Source organism: Xiphias gladius, chromosome 2 (genome assembly GCF_016859285.1).
Source record: "Xiphias gladius isolate SHS-SW01 ecotype Sanya breed wild chromosome 2, ASM1685928v1, whole genome shotgun sequence".
Classification (NCBI taxonomy): Eukaryota; Metazoa; Chordata; class Actinopteri; order Istiophoriformes; family Xiphiidae; genus Xiphias; species Xiphias gladius.
The window spans coordinates 13,583,014-13,601,538 of record NC_053401.1 but is presented as its reverse complement, the minus strand read 5'-3'; the positions used below and the strand labels follow the sequence as shown (position 1 = coordinate 13,601,538).

At 37.3% G+C, this 18,525-nt stretch overlaps 1 protein-coding gene across 3 annotated transcripts; it reads right to left on the bottom strand.

Annotated features, from left to right (window-relative positions):
* Nucleotides 1–1,211: 1,211 nt before the first annotated feature.
* il17rel (interleukin 17 receptor E-like) lies at nucleotides 1,212–13,514 on the bottom strand. Of its 3 annotated transcripts, XM_040150017.1 has the most exons (18): nucleotides 13,317–13,514; nucleotides 11,906–11,933; nucleotides 11,177–11,326; nucleotides 9,222–9,328; nucleotides 8,739–8,853; nucleotides 8,332–8,376; nucleotides 7,929–8,068; nucleotides 7,212–7,283; nucleotides 7,051–7,105; nucleotides 6,763–6,926; nucleotides 6,340–6,384; nucleotides 5,241–5,298; nucleotides 4,882–5,027; nucleotides 4,170–4,229; nucleotides 4,025–4,082; nucleotides 2,792–2,923; nucleotides 2,003–2,050; nucleotides 1,212–1,914 (listed from the first exon to the last, which is right to left on the bottom strand). In XM_040150017.1, the coding sequence occupies exons 1-18, from the start codon at nucleotides 13,428–13,430 to the stop codon at nucleotides 1,799–1,801; spliced, it is 1,653 nt and encodes a 550-aa protein (XP_040005951.1). In that variant the 5' UTR covers nucleotides 13,431–13,514; the 3' UTR covers nucleotides 1,212–1,798. The 3 variants fall into 3 exon arrangements, with proteins under 3 accessions (XP_040005951.1, XP_040005960.1, XP_040005970.1); XM_040150026.1 differs by lacking the exons at nucleotides 1,212–1,914; nucleotides 2,003–2,050; nucleotides 4,025–4,082 and having other exon boundaries at nucleotides 2,798–2,923; XM_040150036.1 differs by lacking the exons at nucleotides 1,212–1,914; nucleotides 2,003–2,050; nucleotides 4,025–4,082 and having other exon boundaries at nucleotides 2,798–2,923; nucleotides 4,987–5,027.
* Between the last annotated feature and the right edge of the window lie 5,011 nt (nucleotides 13,515–18,525).

Sequence of the window (18,525 nt, the reverse complement as noted above, 5' to 3'; positions counted from 1 at the left end):
CCAATTAGAAAATTTTAGCATGCTAACAAACTATACAAAGATGGTAAGCATGGTAAACATTACTTGCTAAACATTAGCATGTTAACATTGTTGACATTACCGTCTGGCTCAAAGCACCACTGTGCTTACAGCATCACGGACCCAATAGCATGACTATAGACTTTTGTTTATAGCTAATGGAAGGGTTAAATACTCCTATTGATTTTGAATGCAAAAGCTGATAAGTTTGGGTTAGATATCTTTTTTGATCTGTGAAAACAACAAGTAATGATGTCATAAAAAACAATGGCAAATGGCCAGTTTTTCAGTAAGAAATATGTCACTTGCAGGCAAATGCTAATAATATGCAAACAGAAAAATGTATGTTCCATAGCTTGATAATTTTAAAATAGGTCATGAAATTATGAAAACATAATTACCTCTATTATTATCCCAAAACTCTGCATATCCATGGATTATTTGTACACCATGGGCATTTAGCCTATGCATTTTATTATTTAAACTGACAGTCATTGATTTTTCTGACTGACATTATCACCTTTCAGTTGATATGGAGCATATTAACCAACAGTTATTTACACATCCAGCCGATACAGAGCAACATTAGCATTCATCTTGATGTTTCTGTCCACTTGATGAAGTCCAATATCCAGTCTCCTTCTATCTGACTCTTAAGCTGCTAAATGCTCCACTATGCTCACCACCTAGTCACCAATTTTGTCTGCCCAACCTTTGGTGCTAGCATACCGTGGGTTAATCACAGCTTTTTCTTAAAAGAGTTTCCTGCTGCAGCTAGAAATTATACTGATGAGAAGTGAGAGGGAGCCAAAAAGATAAAGTTGCAGGCTGCAAAACCAATATAATTAGCTGAAAGAGACTAAAATGCTCTGTAGAGCTGAAGAGAAAAGCAGAGTCTGGTGATAAGTTTCTCTGAGATCGTCACTACAAGAGACACTTTTCACATTACATGTAGTCATTTTATCCATTGTAAATATGAAAATACTGATTATAGCAGCTTTAATAATCCATAGTTAGTACAGTTTAATTCACCTGTCCATACAATGTGCTCATCATCATGTGGGATGTTTTGTGAGCTTCCAATAAAAAAAATGTTTTGTTGATTTTGTTTTGTTTTGTTTTATTTTATTTTATTTTAATTTTTTTATTCTGGTAAGAATGGTAAGAGGGCTAACATACTCCATGCTAGCAGAATTATGTAAATGTAAGGAGCAGACAGTAAACAGTAGTGCTTGCTTGTCTGAACAAGTGTGCAAACAAAGTGATGTAGGAGCTCCAGTTAACACTCATTTCTTGGAAACTCTTAAGTTTAAATACAAAAGGAGATCTGTTGTATATGGGGGCTGCTAGGAGACGTCTATAGGGGTTGGAAAAAATAAAACATCTTACAATTCAGTACAACAGTGAACACTGCAATTCAGTTCAACTCGCTGCTCCTGTTTAAGAGTGTAGTGTGCTTGTGTCATATTTTAGGACTTTTCCAGTTTTGTGAGTGATGTGCTGCATTTACGGCTGTGACTAATGTACAGTAAGTGTGTATTGTATTACCATTTTTTAAGTAGTTTTATTTGAATTTTTTATTGAAAATAGAAATTAAAATTAGGAAGGGAAAAGTTTAGCTGCGAGCTGAAAGAATATTTTAACTTAAAAAATGACAATAGATGCTGTAACTTTCACCCACACAGATAACATCATAAAGAATACATAAACAATAGCCAATAACTATGACAAACATACTAACTAGCACATATACAGTATTATACATACTACCATTCTTTGCTTATGCAGTGATGAAGTTGGCCTTCTCGGTGTTCCCACACTGCGATGAATCGGGTATGAGGATCCCTCCAAGGAGATGAATTTGTAATGCAGGGACCACACAGTCAAGAGCAGGATCTGCAAAAATACAGGAATAGGGTCAGGTTTCAAGTGTAGGTGAGCTATTTGAAAATGGTTATGCTGCATAGTCAGGTGATCCTCTTACCTATTTGCTTTTCATTTCCATTTCTTTTTTGTTTCCTCTTCTGATACACTGAATTAAAACACAGGGGGAATCAGATGAGGAAATATACAAATAGACAAATTCACTGGCTCGTTTTCATTGATCTTGATATGCATTTTGCACTAACTATTAAATCAACAGTACTTGCAATTTTAGGTTACTGTAAAACATCCATTTAGAGAGGAACTCATGCTTAAAGTCCATATTCATTTCACTGTCTAATCAAACAACTATTGTCATATACTTTGCAAACACAAATTGTTTCCTGGTTAGAGTGCTATAAGTTCAAAGAAGGCCACAAATTTGTGAACATGTTAGTGCTGAATGATATGTGCTGTGATGATCCACACTATTATCACCTTGTTTGCAAACATTTACATGTACAGTAGGCAAATGTATAATTATTTCAGACAAAGTGTGTTTTGTACCTGCTTAGTGCTACTTCATAAAGTTCAATCAGATATCAAGGATAGAGAAAACAAACATAGATAATAACTGTTTTTAACAATAGAAAACTATTGTGGTTAGATCTTTATCTTAAGCAAAGTTCGCAGCATTGAAGCCTTAACCAGTAGTTTGCAGACTGGGCTATGGAGGTCCAGCCCTGAGCCCTCTTTACTTATCAAGAACGTTCGACAAAGTCTGAGAATTGGAAGGAAGGATGCTGGAAGTGGCTCTAATTCAATTTTGGTTGAAGTGCTTACATTACAGTATGTCAATAGAGAAGACAATGCTGTAGGCCTGATCTTGATAGTGTAATTTTCTACCTACCTGTTAACAGTACATGGAGCACCAGAGTGACCATTATGAGACCAGAGAGGCACACACCAACTAGTAAAACAACCCAGGTCAAGCCCCCCGAGGTTCGACTCGCTATAACAGCTGTGAGAGGTGAGGACTGATCTGCGAAGAGAATTTACAGTGTATAGAATGATGGACACATGGCACTTGGTTGATAGGATTTTATATGAAACTTTTAAAGGAATAGTTTGACATTTGGGGAAATATGCTTCTTTGCTTCTTTGCCAACAGTTTGAAGAGAAGATTGATACAACTCATATGTCTGTCTGTTTCAATATGAAGCTGAAGTCTGCAGAGAGTTAGTTTTGTTTGGAATGAAAAGTGGAAGCAGTATTAAACAAATAGATAGATAGATAGATATAAGATATACTTAGTGAGCTTTAGAGGTGCTGGTAGGTGGATTTTATCACCTTTGGACAGGTCAGACTAGCTGTTTCACTGTTTTCATTCTTTATGCTAGGCTAAGCAGACCAGCTGCTGGCTCCAGCTTCCTGCTGTATTGAACAGAGAGACAATACAGTTGGATCGATCTTCTAATTTAACACTCGAGTAGAAATCATATAAGCCTATTTCCCAAATTTTTAAACTATTCCTATAAACCATGACTCTTGAGAATAATGAAATAATTCTGCTTATCAGATGTCTGAAAGATGAAACCACAAGCATACATTCTGTTCCCTACAGTTTCTCAATCTTTAGAGTACTTTTGGAGCTCAAGTTGGAGCTTGAATGAAAATACTGAGAACCGTGCATCAGAGATAGTATTCCTCACTTTCTTCAGAGCCTTTATGTTTACACGTGGTTTCATCCATCATTGCACACAAAAGTAGAGTGAAGTGGAGGGAACTTCAAGTGGAGTGAATGATACTGGTACAGAAAATCCTTTTATTTTTCCAAATGGTGCTAAGAAATCATTTAGGGCAAACTTCAGAAGCACATACATTTGTGATTACCCCATTAGGTGTTGCATGACATTAAACACAAGCTCTATTACCGCTTCAAACCACTTTTAAAGAAAATTGTGGAAACCCTTTGCATTTCAAACTGATGTGCTGCTCCAGGTTGTGGATATTTACAGAAAAAGAAGGAAAATAAATAGTTGGGATACACACAAATAGCACCACACAGGATGAGACCAAAAGAAGAGAAGAGATGAGCTCATCTCTAGTTTGCAGGGAGCAGTAGCCCAAAAACCATACTTACTGCACTGCGCAAGACAGTGAATGACTGTGGCAGCATACTTCACATCGAGCCTCTTCACCTGTCCAAATACAGCATTTAAAGTAATTCTAAATTTCAAGGAACATGCCGTTTCCCCTCAAAGGAGATATTGACTATACAAACATACCTGGACACAAGAGTTGCATAGTTCCTCTGCCAACTTTAAGCCAACAGCTTTATTGGTCTCCTGAGAAAGAGACAGAAGAAACAAAAAACCATTGACCATGACATGGTTTCAATTTTGCTTTTACTGTCTCTTTCATGGGCTATCAGCCAAGTCACAGCTCAGTACTAACTCAGCAAAGAGATGATTGATTGAAGAAGCTTTACAGTTTAATGTTACACTTAAATGAGTGGCTTCCTGCAACTATAATACTGGAAAACATGTTGTTGCACATTTTATGTAGTCAATGTGTTGCTTTAAAATCACTTGTTATGGCTTTGTTGATTCCAGATGGTGGTTCAAACTTAAAATGCCTTAGAGAAAGGCTGTTGCTTCCTAACCACAAAAACGTAAAAACAAAAACATTAATAGTAAGCAGTTACACAAGAAGTTGACATGCAATCATACTGTGACAGCTCCTTTATGTAACAAATGCAGATGAATCCATACAGGCCACAAGGGGTCACTTAAAGGTTTCATAAGTATGAAAATGATATGAATCAAATGTTCTGGACTTTTTCAGTGACCTAATTGTGACACATATGGCAGTATTTGGAACAAAGTGCGGAGCACTCTCCATCACCATCCTCAAACATCTTTTGGAATCTGCACTGTTGGTACTGCCTTAAATTAACAGCAGATGGGGTTTCCCTTGGCAAGTGCATGTGATACCTACCACATGCACGGTGTGTGTTTTGGTGATCTGGCACACAGCAGGCCCTGCAGACTTCACACACAGCCCCACAGAAAACGTGGCAGAAATCTGTGACATCATCCTCACTTCTTCATGATCCTGTTGTCTTGTCACTTCCATCTCCCATGCTGGAAATTATTGAACAGATATCACTATAATGAGCAATTCTACAACAAATTACATTAAATCTGTCATTACCTTCATAATGTAATCTAATACGTTGCTCTTAAATATCTGTGAGTTAGATTCATTGCCCTAGACTGATGTAATTTTGTGATAATCAGATGATACTCATGTCATATGATGTGACAAAAAAATGCTAATGTGCGAAAAATTGCTACCTTGGAATCTCCCATCAGCAAAGGGGCACCTGGTCCAGGAATGAGACCCTGCAGTAAACTGAAGAGGATATAAGATATAATTATTACAGCAATTATATAAAGCACATAATGATACACTGAACCTTAGTGCTAAGAAAGAGATTTAAGTGAGAATTTGCTTCAGAGAGCCTATTAAACACGTTGTATCATGTCCAGAGTAAATAGTTACAGTGAACGGTTTAATCATTATTCTAAAGCAGTGTATACATGTAACAACAACAACAACCTCTGCTTTATGGTTTGGTTATAGGTTATCTCTCATTGCTAGAATTAACTAGAACGGATGAGGGTTTGAAACTTAGGAAAACATACGGGTTAGCTAGTAGCAGATAGTCGATAAACGTATTGCTTGCTCTTAGCCCTGTATGACTGTTTATACAGTTAGCTTAGCTTAGCATAAAAACTGGGAGTGGGCAAAAAGCTAGCCTGACTCTGTCCAAAGTTAACAAAATCCACCTACCAGCACCCCTAAAGGTTGCCAGACAACTAACAAAGACTCCAGGATGCAACTGTGTCCAGCCAAGAAATAGTTTTCCACATAAAACCATAGCTTGTTAGTTTTACACTCCAGGTTTTTAATCTATTAAACAAGCAATTTGTTAATTAGTGAGCTTTAGAGGTGCTGGTAGTTGGATTTAGTTACCCTTAGAGAGAGCCAGGCAAGCTTTTTCCCCATTTCCAGTATTTGTGTTATGCTAAGCTAATCGTTGCTAGCAGTAGCTTCATATATAGTGTAAAGACATGAGAGTGGGATCAATCTTTTTATCTAACTCTTGGAAAGAAAGCAGATCAGTGAGTTTCCAAAAATGTCAAACTATTTATTTTGACACAGAGAACAAAGTTATTTACTATGCTATGCTTACTCTGCTTTACTATGCTTGATTCTACTATGCTAGCCTTACTAAAAACTAAAAAAATAAAAAATACTTTTGGTTTGATCTTAAATGCTACAGTGTAAGTGAAGAGTAATTTTCTACCACTATAAATGTCAGCTCTATTGTTTTTCTATAGTAAATTATCCTAACTCCTAAAGAGTCAAAGGGGGAAAAGTGATCATTACCTTTATGCACAGTTGCGGGTGTGGATCCACTTCAGTAAATGTTATCTGAAAAGCAGAGATTGATGAAATAATAATAATAAATGGAATAGTTATTAATGAAATAACACTTCTCACTACACAAAATAGTTTTGCAACTTCTCAAGTGGATGTCAAGAATTTTCACCAGACTAACCAAACTATATTTCTCATTTTGTTTTGGATCACACTTAATTGTTTAGTGTGTTTTTTGAATTCCCTGTCCTCCTTTTCACCCATTTATTTTGTGTATTATGCCTGCGTGGCATTTCTGTCATACCTAGTATCTATTAATCATGTGTATTGTTGACTAACATGCGGGCTAACAGTGATTGGTGAAAATCACCAGTAGCCAGAAACCTTGCAAAGCAAACACAGCAACTGTTTCAACGCATGAAATGCTTGTACCTTTCCTCTGCTAACATTCTGGGAGGCATGGGGCAGATCCACACAGACGCCTTCCTCTTTTTTCTGACACAGTGTGACAACTGAGGTAACTGGACAGACTGGTTCCCATGATAGTATCTTCTCCACTGGGTCAAAGGTAGCTCCGAACCACAGTTCCTCAAGACCTGCGTGGAGGGGAAGTCACAATCTTTCATATGACATATCATACGGTATCAGTATTGAAATACTTCAGCACACACTCAGTTGAATAAGGAATTTTTGATTACTAAGAGCAGTCAAGTGACTCACGGTCTTTGAATGGGCAGACCTGGACTCTGGGGGCATCCACCACAGCTGACCATCCCTGTCAGGAATTTAATAATGAGTATGAAAACTTTGATCTCTTTCACCTAATTTATCACAGATAGAAATGGATCAAGTGCTTAAAGGAGTGTTGACAGAAGCTTTACCTCGATACAGAGGCAGGGCAAAGGTCGGGAGTACAGGAGGGTAGTGTTCTTTACCGGTTCCTCCTTCTTTATCTGAAAGGCAAAGTTTTGTAACATTTATCTGTCTTTCTTGTGTGTGGCATGTGTGTATGTGCTTATATGTGTGTATGGGTTGGCGTTTGGTGATTCTTGAGTCTTGAGTGTTCAAAGATTTTCATAAATGAAAACTAGAACTATTAGGATTATTCTTCCATGAGGCAGAATAGTCCTAATATACTTGATCTGATGATCAAGTATGCATCAGAAGACAGCCTTGCATTAGTGGCATTCACCTTTGCTCTTTTAAAATTTGCAGTTAAATAAAGTGAGTCAGTGAGTGAGTAGATTTAAATCTGTGCAAAGTCATCCATCCATCAATCTTCCATACTCATCATCTGTACCCATTAAATCCTTGGCAGGGTTGCAGGGCAGTAGAGCCTATGCAAGTTTTTATTCCATTTAACTGTTGCACACTTGCTAAACTTCTACAGTGGCAACCATACTCTATGACGTTAAAATGCATACATGTTTGTTGTGTTATTCTAGTTTTCTTATACTGTGCTTTAGTACTTAATACAAGATTCTGTAGTCTCTTTACCATGCATTGTACTCTGTCTGACATAAATTCGTTCATATTCAATATTTTTAAAAAGAAAACGTCATTCTGATTCTCAGTTTCCAATAAATAGAGGGACTAACCAGTGCACTTGCCCCTGTGCCAAAACAGATGAAATCCTTGTAGCACAGACGGAGGTGGTAGTTGTGATTTTCAAGCATGTCTGATACACTGACAGTCAGCTCTTTCCTCTCTGGATTTACATCATACGATAGCCTACCAGCTGAAAGAGACAGATGTCAATGTTAGTAAAAAAAATTTCAACTCATGTACTTCTAAGGGCCTATATTAGAAAGCCTATGTTTTGGTTTTCATTTATTAAAAACAATCATTATTTGATTAAGTTGCTCATACACCCTATAATGAGGTGTTGTAACTAACCAAGGCTTTGTTTTAAAAGGTCAAAAAGCAACGCCTAGCTTGTTATACTTTATGTTAGACATATCGATGCAATGCCTGGTTTGGTTAAGAATAAAATGTACTTACTGATGCATTCTGGGACATGTCTTCTCAAATCTTTACTGATGCATTCTGTGGAGAAAAGTGACAAACTTAAAAAGACTAAAAGTAGCCATGCGGAAACTATGAAAGCAAGACAAATGGGACATAACTCCTGCGTGTACAACTTTTACATAATACCCACCCACTACAGTTTTCTTTGTGTGAATCATTTACCATCTTAAATTAACTGCAGATCAAAGTGTTTGTAATGTTTCCTGTTTCTCTCATTTACAAGGAAATACTTGAGAGATTACATCATTTATTGACTTCAAATACTTACCATGTTATACATCTTAAGCTTTTCAACTTCCAGGTATTCAAGTTTGTATACTGTCATCTGTACATGAGTGTGTGTTTGCATAATTATGCAAATATGAATGCTGTGTTCTTACGTGGAGCATCATAGGTGCCAGTCCAGGTTATGCCACAGTAGCTTGGCACAGTTTTCACCATGACTTGCACTTGCTGGTTCGGAGAAACGTCAGTGCAATCATTCTCGACTTCCACCTTCAGTAAAAGGGCAAATAAAAAAACAGAAGCTGTCACATTTCTGTCACAGTTCAGCTGCGCCATCATTGATACTATTGTACACTTACAGCAAGAGTTGTTTACGTGATTTGGACTCTTGTGGTGTCAAAGTAGTTCTAGTTTTGAGAATTCATGGTTTACATATAATTCTATAAAGATAATAAAATACTACAGATCAAAGTAATTTCACAAAGTTGTGAAATATACCCAGACATTAAATTTTCACCAAACCGTGTCACCAAACTGACGAAACATTTAGACTTTAGCAGAAAGTTCCTCTTGCATCACAATTTAAATTAAATTAGTAATACAACTAAATTTATGATGTTCAGGGCTGTTAACAGTACCTGCAGTCCAGACATCCTTTCTCTTGACGATCTTGTGAAGCTGAAGGTTTGGCAGTTCACCATCATCCCTGCAGTGACGGTGCAAATAGACAAACCATGGATGGATTCTGTGGGAAAAATGAAGTTAAGGTCAGAAGCCAGGAGACAGCTGTCAAAAAGTAACTGTGACTGTTAACCTGTCAGTTAACAATTCAAAAACAAATGCGTGTCAGTGTGAGTTGGTAATGGTTTAGGTGTCATACAGGAAGAACCGTATTTGTCTCATTTAATGGCTGAGTGGACTAAAGATTAAAACTGGGTCAAAGGGATTTCCCCACTCCAGCCCAGATAGAGGTTAATACATTGCCACAGAGGTTAATACATTGTGCTGCTGATATGGACAAGTGTGTATGTTTTTGCCAGTATGTTTTTTGATTCCACTTTATCATATCGTGCCATTGTGTACCGAATCTGGAACAGAAATATCAATTGACGTATTCAAAATGCAAAGGCAGAAGTTTAATCATGGAAAATGTTTGGTTTTGTAAATAAGACTTCCTTCTCTGTTAATGCTTTTAACTGTGTCACTAGTGATAACCTTTATTAACTATGACAAGTTCTACATTGGCTTGATTACACCAAAAGAGCTGCCTTTAAAGCTTCCTTATTAAGACAAAGTTGAATAAGTTCAGTAACAACTTCTGTTGGTGTGAAGGTCAGTTACAGGGCATCAAAAGTAGTCCTACAAAATTAAAATGCTGTGGACAAAATTTAAGTTGTTTGATTATTTTAAAGCAACTAGCATGCAACATAAACAGTATTAACTGGACCTGACACTAATGGCTAAAACACTGAATTAGTACTGTGTAGGTTAGGGGCCTCATACTTGAATATGATCTTACTCCGACAGCAGCCACATTGGCATTACTAATATTATATGTTTAGTAGCTGAAATTTCCGGATGACACAACTGATAAAAAATGCCCTCTTTACAATAGCTTATCAAGATAAAGTTAACAATCCACAGATCTCCATCATTTCAGCTGATGTCCCAGGCCAGTGTCTCTACAAAAAGCATAGAGATGATACACTAACTGATACACAGGAGACTGACGACCCTGAGAGTCAGGAGCTCTGTGGCATTCTACCTTTTTGACAGTAGGTAATTCAGCATTACTTATACTGGAGGTCAAAAACACAGCTTATAGAACCTGTGTTCTACTGTTTGTTACCAAGATGTACTGTATTTAGACATAAGCTATTAGAAACACATTATTTCACTAATTTAGCACAAACACAACAAACAAACATGTTGTGAATCTGGATGGATTTTGCTGATATTTTGAGATATTATTGCCACATGCCACAATCAATAACTGTTTGTTAACTGCTGGGAATGTCTTGTTTCCATTAGTCATTCCAAAATCAGCTAGTTAATGTGGGGACAGTTCTCTCACCCTGAAAATGACCTAAGTTCAAAATTGGTCACTGTAGGAGAAAAGGTCGACTGGATGACAACTCAAAGGTTTTTGGTCCATGCTATCTGGTCAGTCCACCACTTTGGTCCAGAGTGATATACCTCAACAACTCTTCAATGGATTTCCATAAAATTTTGTACAGAAATTCATGTTCCCCTCGGGATTGTAATAACTTCCTGATTTCTTGACTTTTTATCTAGCAGAATCATCAATACTTTGGTTTATGACCAAATACCTGGAAATCTAATGACATTCCCATCAGCCTCCACTGTGCTTTGTTTAGTGCTAAGCAGCAATGTCTAGTATGGTAATATGCTAAACTAAGATTAACATTGTAAACATTATACCAAGTTAATAGTTAGCAATGTAATTTTGAGTGTGATATTATGCTGATGTTCCTAGGAACAGCCCCGCAGAGCCACAAGCAAAGCTGTAGACTTTTGTTAATAAAAGCATCCAGCCAATTTATATGTATTTTAAGCTGTTACATTTACATACCATTAAGTTGTAACACAGTTTTGATTCTGAGGTGTAGTGAGCACTTCTGCCTCCCCTCACAGCTCATGACCGTGGAGAGGCTAATGTTGTGGAACACGAAGGACATGTTGAGACCTACAACAGCGTTCTGACATGGAGGAGAAACCAAATCTATGCAAGACAGAAAAATAGAATGTAACACATTATTTTTCCCTGCACATACTGACTCAGGAGCATGCAGTCTTATAGAAAAACACTGATGCCATGAAAAAAGGCTGCCATGGGTTGCTTTTTTTCTTCCTCTCTTATTCATTGGGAAGAACAAAACACGCTGACATTGTCTGTGTCATTGTCTGTCATGTACTACATTGTGATTCCTCTTTAGCACTTTGTGTTCTTCATATACAGGTTTAATACCCAGGTTTAATACCATAATGAGTACAATTCAGTGGTTTAATTTGACGCCCACATACCTGTAAGTGCCTGTAAAGCAGGGTTAGAACAATACATATACTTGTTATACTCGACATGCAATAGTCTTAATGTGGTTTTATAGACTTTTTTCAAACCTGTCTTAAATGCAGTTCTGAGCCCTGAATATCTTTTTTGGCAATGTAACATTTAATAAGATATTAAATGCTAACAATTGGCCGCCACACACAATATTAGGGGAGTTATTTTGCAGAATCATGTCCTGTGTGCATGCATAAGTGCAGATGTGATACAGCAGCCACACGTGTCTATACTCACAGCCTGGCTTGGTCTTGCAGTGAAGACCCTGCAAGGAGAGAAGAAAGAGAGAAATTCAAGTTAAACACCCTGTAATTATTTTCTGTGAATAGTATCTCCATTAACAAAGTAATTCTTAACATAGAGAACAAAGTTAACAGCTCTCCAGAAAAGAGAATTACCAGACAGTAAGGACTTTGTATGACTCATCCTTGTTTATTCATCAGCCGGGAAATATGCCCTGTTTGTCAGTGAATGCTATTCCTGCACCCAATGATGACTGATGAATAGAGTATGTTTTCAGTTGTATCACATCAAGTATCTCATTCATCACTGAATGCTTCAGGGTTTTTCTAACTATCCTAAAAATTCTCAGTTGTTTTTTGCTTACACTGATATTAGTGCTGTTTTTTAAAGAAGAATTGTTTTGACCTATCCATAATTTTGTTATAAAACCAAGCAGTATCCAGTATCCCACAAAGTATATCAAGTAATTCACATGACATTTTAGGTAATGCTGATATTTTGAAAGTGTACACAGCTCATGGTTGAGTTTAAAATAACTGATAACTCGGCAAAAATACTGGGATTTTCAGGGTGTTGTTAGCTGCTACAGCAAGACATTGATTTATGTTTTTGAGCACATACTGTACCAGAAGAACCTCACAGAGAATGGTGTTATTCAAGCGCATTTGCAACACTGAGAAAAAGATACGGCTAGAATTGTCAGATCTTCAGAGTCTCTGCAGGTCAATGAGAGAGAAGTTAATATGGTAGCTGTTTTTGTTTCCTCCTGAGGCTTGAGTAAATTTTTAATTAATTATACTGTAAGTACTGTAAGCCTTTAGGAACTAGACACCAGCCTCTCCTAACATGAGCTTAGTTGAAGTTACCTGTATACAAGTTCACTTTTGCAAGATGTATTTTTTATGACAATGTTTCAGTGAGTCACTAGGTGAGTCATACAGTGTCAGGAATTGGCTTTACAGTTTGAGCACTTGCATCCTGACTACACCGATCAACTCATTCTTGTAGAGCCTTCAAGGTAATCCAAACTCAAGGTTTACCTCGAAAGCCCTGTCACTAAAAACTATACAGAACAAATACGGATGTTGGCATTGGTTTCTTCTTAAACTGTGAAACAAGTTAGCAGTAGCCCTAACAGTGATGTATATGTAGTAGTAACAGTAGAAGCAGTAGAAATAGAAGTAATAGCAGTAATACAGAAATTATAGTAAACATGGGTGTATTTCTTTCAAGCATGGGAAAGAAGCCTTCTGATGAGTAGGAGCAGCAGTAACATTAGCTGTAGTAGTAGAATTATTCCCAGCTGATTTACTGTAGCATTAGGGAATAGTAGCACAGTGACAGTCTGAGTGCCAATTCTTAAGATTTTTGTGTGATTTTAACACTTATAAGGATGCTGTTTTACCTGAGAACACCTGGTGCCACATTTCTCTATCCTCTCCAGTCCTGTGCTCTTTGCTGCAGCTCCATTCATACCCAAACAACAGTAAGACATCAGCAAAGCGGCCCAAAGGATCATCTTCACTAGCCAGGACTGACTTCTACTACACTTCTGCTTGCCCAGGTCCTGTAATCTGTTACTTTGTCTGCTTGTTCTTTATATTCCTCTTCTTTTCCTCTTTGGGTGGGCTATTAAAGTAAAAGACAAGCAGCTGAAAAGAGTGGATTTAAATATTCCCCAATGGAGGCGGGGCTTTCTGAATATACTTGTGACAGTTAGTGTTTAAGTGTAATGTTACGACATATAAGTCATATGCAAATCCTCTTACCTTCTTCATTTATTTTTTGTAATTGGCACTTATGACCACACTTTAAAAAGTGAACCGTGATTAAGTGGAAACGGTGTTGACTTCCTTGCAACCACCCACACAAACAGAATCAGTCAACTCAAAGAGGAAAACAGCTTAGCCTTGGTGACTGAAATTCGATACAAGAATGATGCTCATCATACTGTGCTCACCCTCTCCAACCTTTTTTGAGGGTTGAATGCCACAGGGCAAAATAGGAGTGCTTTTTGCAGAAATATAACTGCTAGTTCAATTTTGAGATGGGGGGGGGGGCATTTGGGGTACTTTAATGTTCAAGGGTGTCACATTTCTTGACATTTGGTTTATATCTCAAATTTCTCATGGTAGTAACCCCTGACATTTAACCCCCCTTTATTAAGGAAACTTCCTCTTGGCTTTATGCTTCCACCACATGCCCTAACCTGGGCAACACACTGTAATGATGAATTTAGCTTGAAGGTTGACTATCCTAGATTGTAACATTTGAGGTGTTATATAAATTTTTTTTTTTTAAAAGAAGAATATTTCTTTAACATGCACTTTCTAATTTTTTGGCCACTTGCAAGCAGCGGAAACAAGCTGAAAAAACAACACTGACGTACTATCACCTTTTAAGTTTATATAGCAAAGTTGTCTCCAAACAGTTTCCTATTACACTGATGCACCATGAGCACCATTAGCATTTATGTTGACTCATGTTTCTGCTAGTTGCAGAAACTACTTGGTATCTTTGTCTGTATGCTGACATTTAACTCAGCCTTAATGTCTTTCTATAGAAAACATCTGAACTTCCTCCCACTCTAAATCTGGGAATGCGACAGGGAAGAGATTACCAGAATAAAGCTACCAAACACTTCCAAGATAATCACAGGTTACCTGACAGTCTTGACACAGTTAATTACAGGACTACATATTTTGGGTCAACAAAGTTAGAGAGAGGCATACTAAATGTCTGTGTGGCAACAGCAACCCCATGTAACACTGCGAGAGCAGTAGCTTCACTAGTATTTTACTGTCAGCTACAGCACTTTAAATGCAGTGTTGTGCAATAACATTCAAGTGCAGGGCCATAGGGGACTTGAGACAAATAAACTGATTACTGCCACATTCAGTGGCAATGCCCTAAAAAAAAGATTTTATCTTTTCACTGTGTAGAGGCAAAACAGTTTCATCTCACGGATGCACCTTTAGAATAAAAAACACACTGAGTGTTGTATCATGTTTCTAATATTAGAACGGTGGTTATAATCCAACACCCACATACATGCCAGCTAACATCAGGGCAAATACATGGATAAAAATATCCACACACAAAGTTTCAGGCAGGTGTAAATAAAGAAGCAAACAATAGGAGATTAACTAGTTTGTATATAAACTGATCAGCAAATCAGATGATGTGGGTTAAAGTTTCTAATGATTTTTGTGTGATGGCTCTATCTGCTGGGATTCTGTGTGTATTACAATACCTGCAACTCTTTCCACATTCATGACACTTTTCATGTACATTGGTGGTAGTTTTTTTTTGTGGTAATAATAAAGTTATAAATGTTACTACTAGCCATTAATTACATTAAAGTATTGTGAGCCTTCAAATCTGCAGTCACAACTGTTGGTAATTAATGAATAAAGACTAACTGAGTTTTCAATTTATGGCTAATAAACCAAAAGTGTGCAGTTTTTATTTTAAGTCATTTATAAGTTATTCCTCCACTGGTATAACATATCATACATGTGTCCATAAATGTCATTCCTTTATTTATACTCAAGAGAATCATTGAGGAAAAACCTCATTTACAATGATTTTGAGTCAAATTACATAGACAAAGGAAATCAAAATAACAACAAGGAGATGAACTAACAGAGAAAAGGCAATACCACAACTAATTAATGAAAGCTGTTAAAATCTACAATTTAGGGAAGATGGTTGGAAGAATACAGTTATATAAAAAATAAAACCCTAAGAACATTCCAAATGGATTAAATAATTTAAAATATCAAAAAAAAGTATGTTCCAGGACTGAGGTACACTAAAATTTAATTTCCTGGCTTGTGGAACATGAACCAAAGGCCAGTCAGTAGAGCGGGTGTGACAGAGTCCATCTGAATAACAAAGGAATTCTGAGAAGTAATATGGTAACATGCCCGTGAGGGTTTTATAGATAAAAAGATACCAAAGGGTATCACATCTTTTTTGAAGAGAAGACCACCCAACAGTATCATATAAAATACAATGGTGTGTACCATAGGCATCACCAGTAATAAATCTCAAGGCAGAGGGATAGACAGAGTCCAGAAGTTTAAGAGTGGAAGAGGATGTGTGTCTATAAATCACATCACTGTAGTCCTGACATGAATTGACATGAATACTACCTCAGCAACTCTTTTTTTTTTTACAGAACATGGGGAATTTTTTTTTATTTCTGTATAAATAGCCAACATTTTGCCTTAGTCAACACACGAGATTATTTATGTGAAATTTGAATGAGAGGTTTTCGTCTATCCAGATGCCGAGATATTTATATTCTGTGACTCTCTCAATCATACATCCATTTGAAGTAGAAATATATTATGTTCCACATAGTCTATGGCTTTGGCTCTAGAAAATACCATGAACTTTGTCTTATCAGCATTCAGTAAAAGTCTTAGATCTTCAGGAGCATCTTGCAGAACAATAAAAGGAATGCTGTAAGTCCTAGACTGCTAGATGTACAGAATCGGCAACACAATTCAGCACAATTTTTCTGTAGCCTTCCCCAGATCTATGTCCTGACACGATCCTGCCTATGAGCTCTGCAGGCTGTTCCTTCGACCTCTTGACTTGACTTTTGCTCTGATATGCGTTGCTGGCTGTGAGACCTTATATAGAGAGGTGCGTGCCTTTCCAAATGATGTCCGATCAGTTGAATTTACTACAGGTGGACCCCAATCAATGTTTAGAAACATCTCAAAGATGATCAAGAGAAATTGGGGGCACCTGAACTAAATTACAAGTGTGATAGCAAATTTTCTGAATACTTATGTCAATGTGATATTTCAGTTTTTCCTTTTTTAATAAATCTAATAACTTCATTAATAAATTACCTTTTCACTTTGTCATTATGGGTAATTGACTGTAGATCAATGAGGGAATTTGTTTTTTTGGGGACTTTTTTGGGCTGCAATCATACATTGCCAAATCAGAGCCACTAACACGCTTCTTTAACCATGATTCAATAAGAACCAAGACATCAGGGTCTGTTAAATGTAGAAGACCCAAACCTTTTCTAGATTTGAGAATGTGCGGTGCATTAAGATTAAACAATGTAGGGTTCACAGCAGCAGGAGGAACCTCTGGGGCAATAAAGGTAAGATTATTAAAAATGTTTTAAATTGTTCTTCTTGAATTAACAGGTCTGTGTTAATGTAAAAGGATGTAAAAAGCCTCACAGGAGTACAAAGTCAGCTCAATGTTTGTTGATAAAAGGCGTGATCCTTCCTGGGAAGGATGGGGGCTGTCTCTTTTAAAAAGCATAGGCCTATTTAGAAAGGCAGCAAAACTGATAACAAAGGGGATATATCTGTCAATGCAGTAACCCTTTCGCCAGATGTGGAGCGGCGTAGGCGACTGAATTTCACGTGACCAAAACGCTCCACTGCAGAGCGGTAGTTGTAGTATCCTTTACACTCGCATCTGGATGGTCCGGCCACCTCACACCGCCACGTGCCGGACCATAGAGGTGCCGACAACAAACACCGAGGCTGTTAATGACTTGATTAAAAAAAAAAAAAGTCAAGTCAAGAGGTCGAAGGATGAAAAAATTAATGAATTAAAGCACTAGCTAAAGCAAGTTTTGCTGGAGAATATTGTTTATGGATAACGCATTAATAAATGATTTATTAACAAATAATAAAGCCATGAAAAGTTATAAATTCTCTGTAAAGTAGATGTATGTCTTATTAGAAAGTGGTACCGGCATTCTTATGTTGGTATGTATCCTAGGTATAATTGTTGTAATGGCTATCAACCATAATAATAATAATAATAATAAGAAGAAGAAGTCGTTTTTTTAGGTTACTTAAAATAATCCTCAGAAAGTTAAAGGTCCTTTCCTTTCAGTTGATTAAATACCTAGAGCCATAAAACGACAGACATAGGCTACTTGCGCCTCATCTGCGGTCTATATTTTGAGGAATGTACCGCGCGTAATTACGCACGTGTCGAACAGCTTGTATCTTAAATAATTTGTTAAACTGACACGTCCCCGCGATATCACAGAATAAGCAAGACACAATGGTGAGTTTTTCTACGCACTAGAAGGGTGAACTATTAAACAGATTCCAAATATAGGCTATAGGAATAGTGAATTCATTTGGAGTGGGCTACAGGAGACGGCCCCGGGGTGCTCCTTACAAACTCCACCAAAGATTTAGGGATTTTGATTAGGCAAAACTCCAGACACATTTCCATTTTGAGCATCGAAATCATTTGTCCAATGAGCGCAAGAGCCTATGTCAAAAGCCATAATAGGAAAGGAAGGTCCCCCGAACATCTTAGCACTGACAGAGCAGAATGTAAAACGCTTACTAAAGGAAAGTACTTCTTTCACTCTGAGCTTCTTGTCAGTTTCCTCTGGGTTTCTATAGCCTATATAACAGCTATAGGCTTGACTTACTCTTAACTTGCTGTCAGCCGCTGTAAGCTGCTCATCCTGCCCTGTAAGAAGTGTCAAGCCTTGCTCATCTTACACTGTAAAAAATATCTGTCTCACCAAGTAAGCCTATTGAGCCTTGCAATCTTGTAAATACGTTCAATTATACATCAGTTTTACTTGTGTCAAGTGAAGTGGC

What these genes read in the sequence shown, in the direction of transcription:
- il17rel (XM_040150017.1), bottom strand. Translation starts at nt 13,430, where the DNA reads ATGATCCTTTGGGCCGCTTTGCTGATGTCTTACTGTTGTTTGGGTATG. An exon ending in AACTGTGTTACAACTTAATG is followed by an intron (nt 9,329 to 11,176) that starts GTATGTAAATGT and finishes TTTTTCCCACAG; the next exon opens with AATCCATCCATGGTTTGTCT. An exon ending in TGCCCTGCCTCTGTATCGAG is followed by an intron (nt 7,106 to 7,211) that starts GTAAAGCTTCTG and finishes AATTCCTGACAG; the next exon opens with GGATGGTCAGCTGTGGTGGA.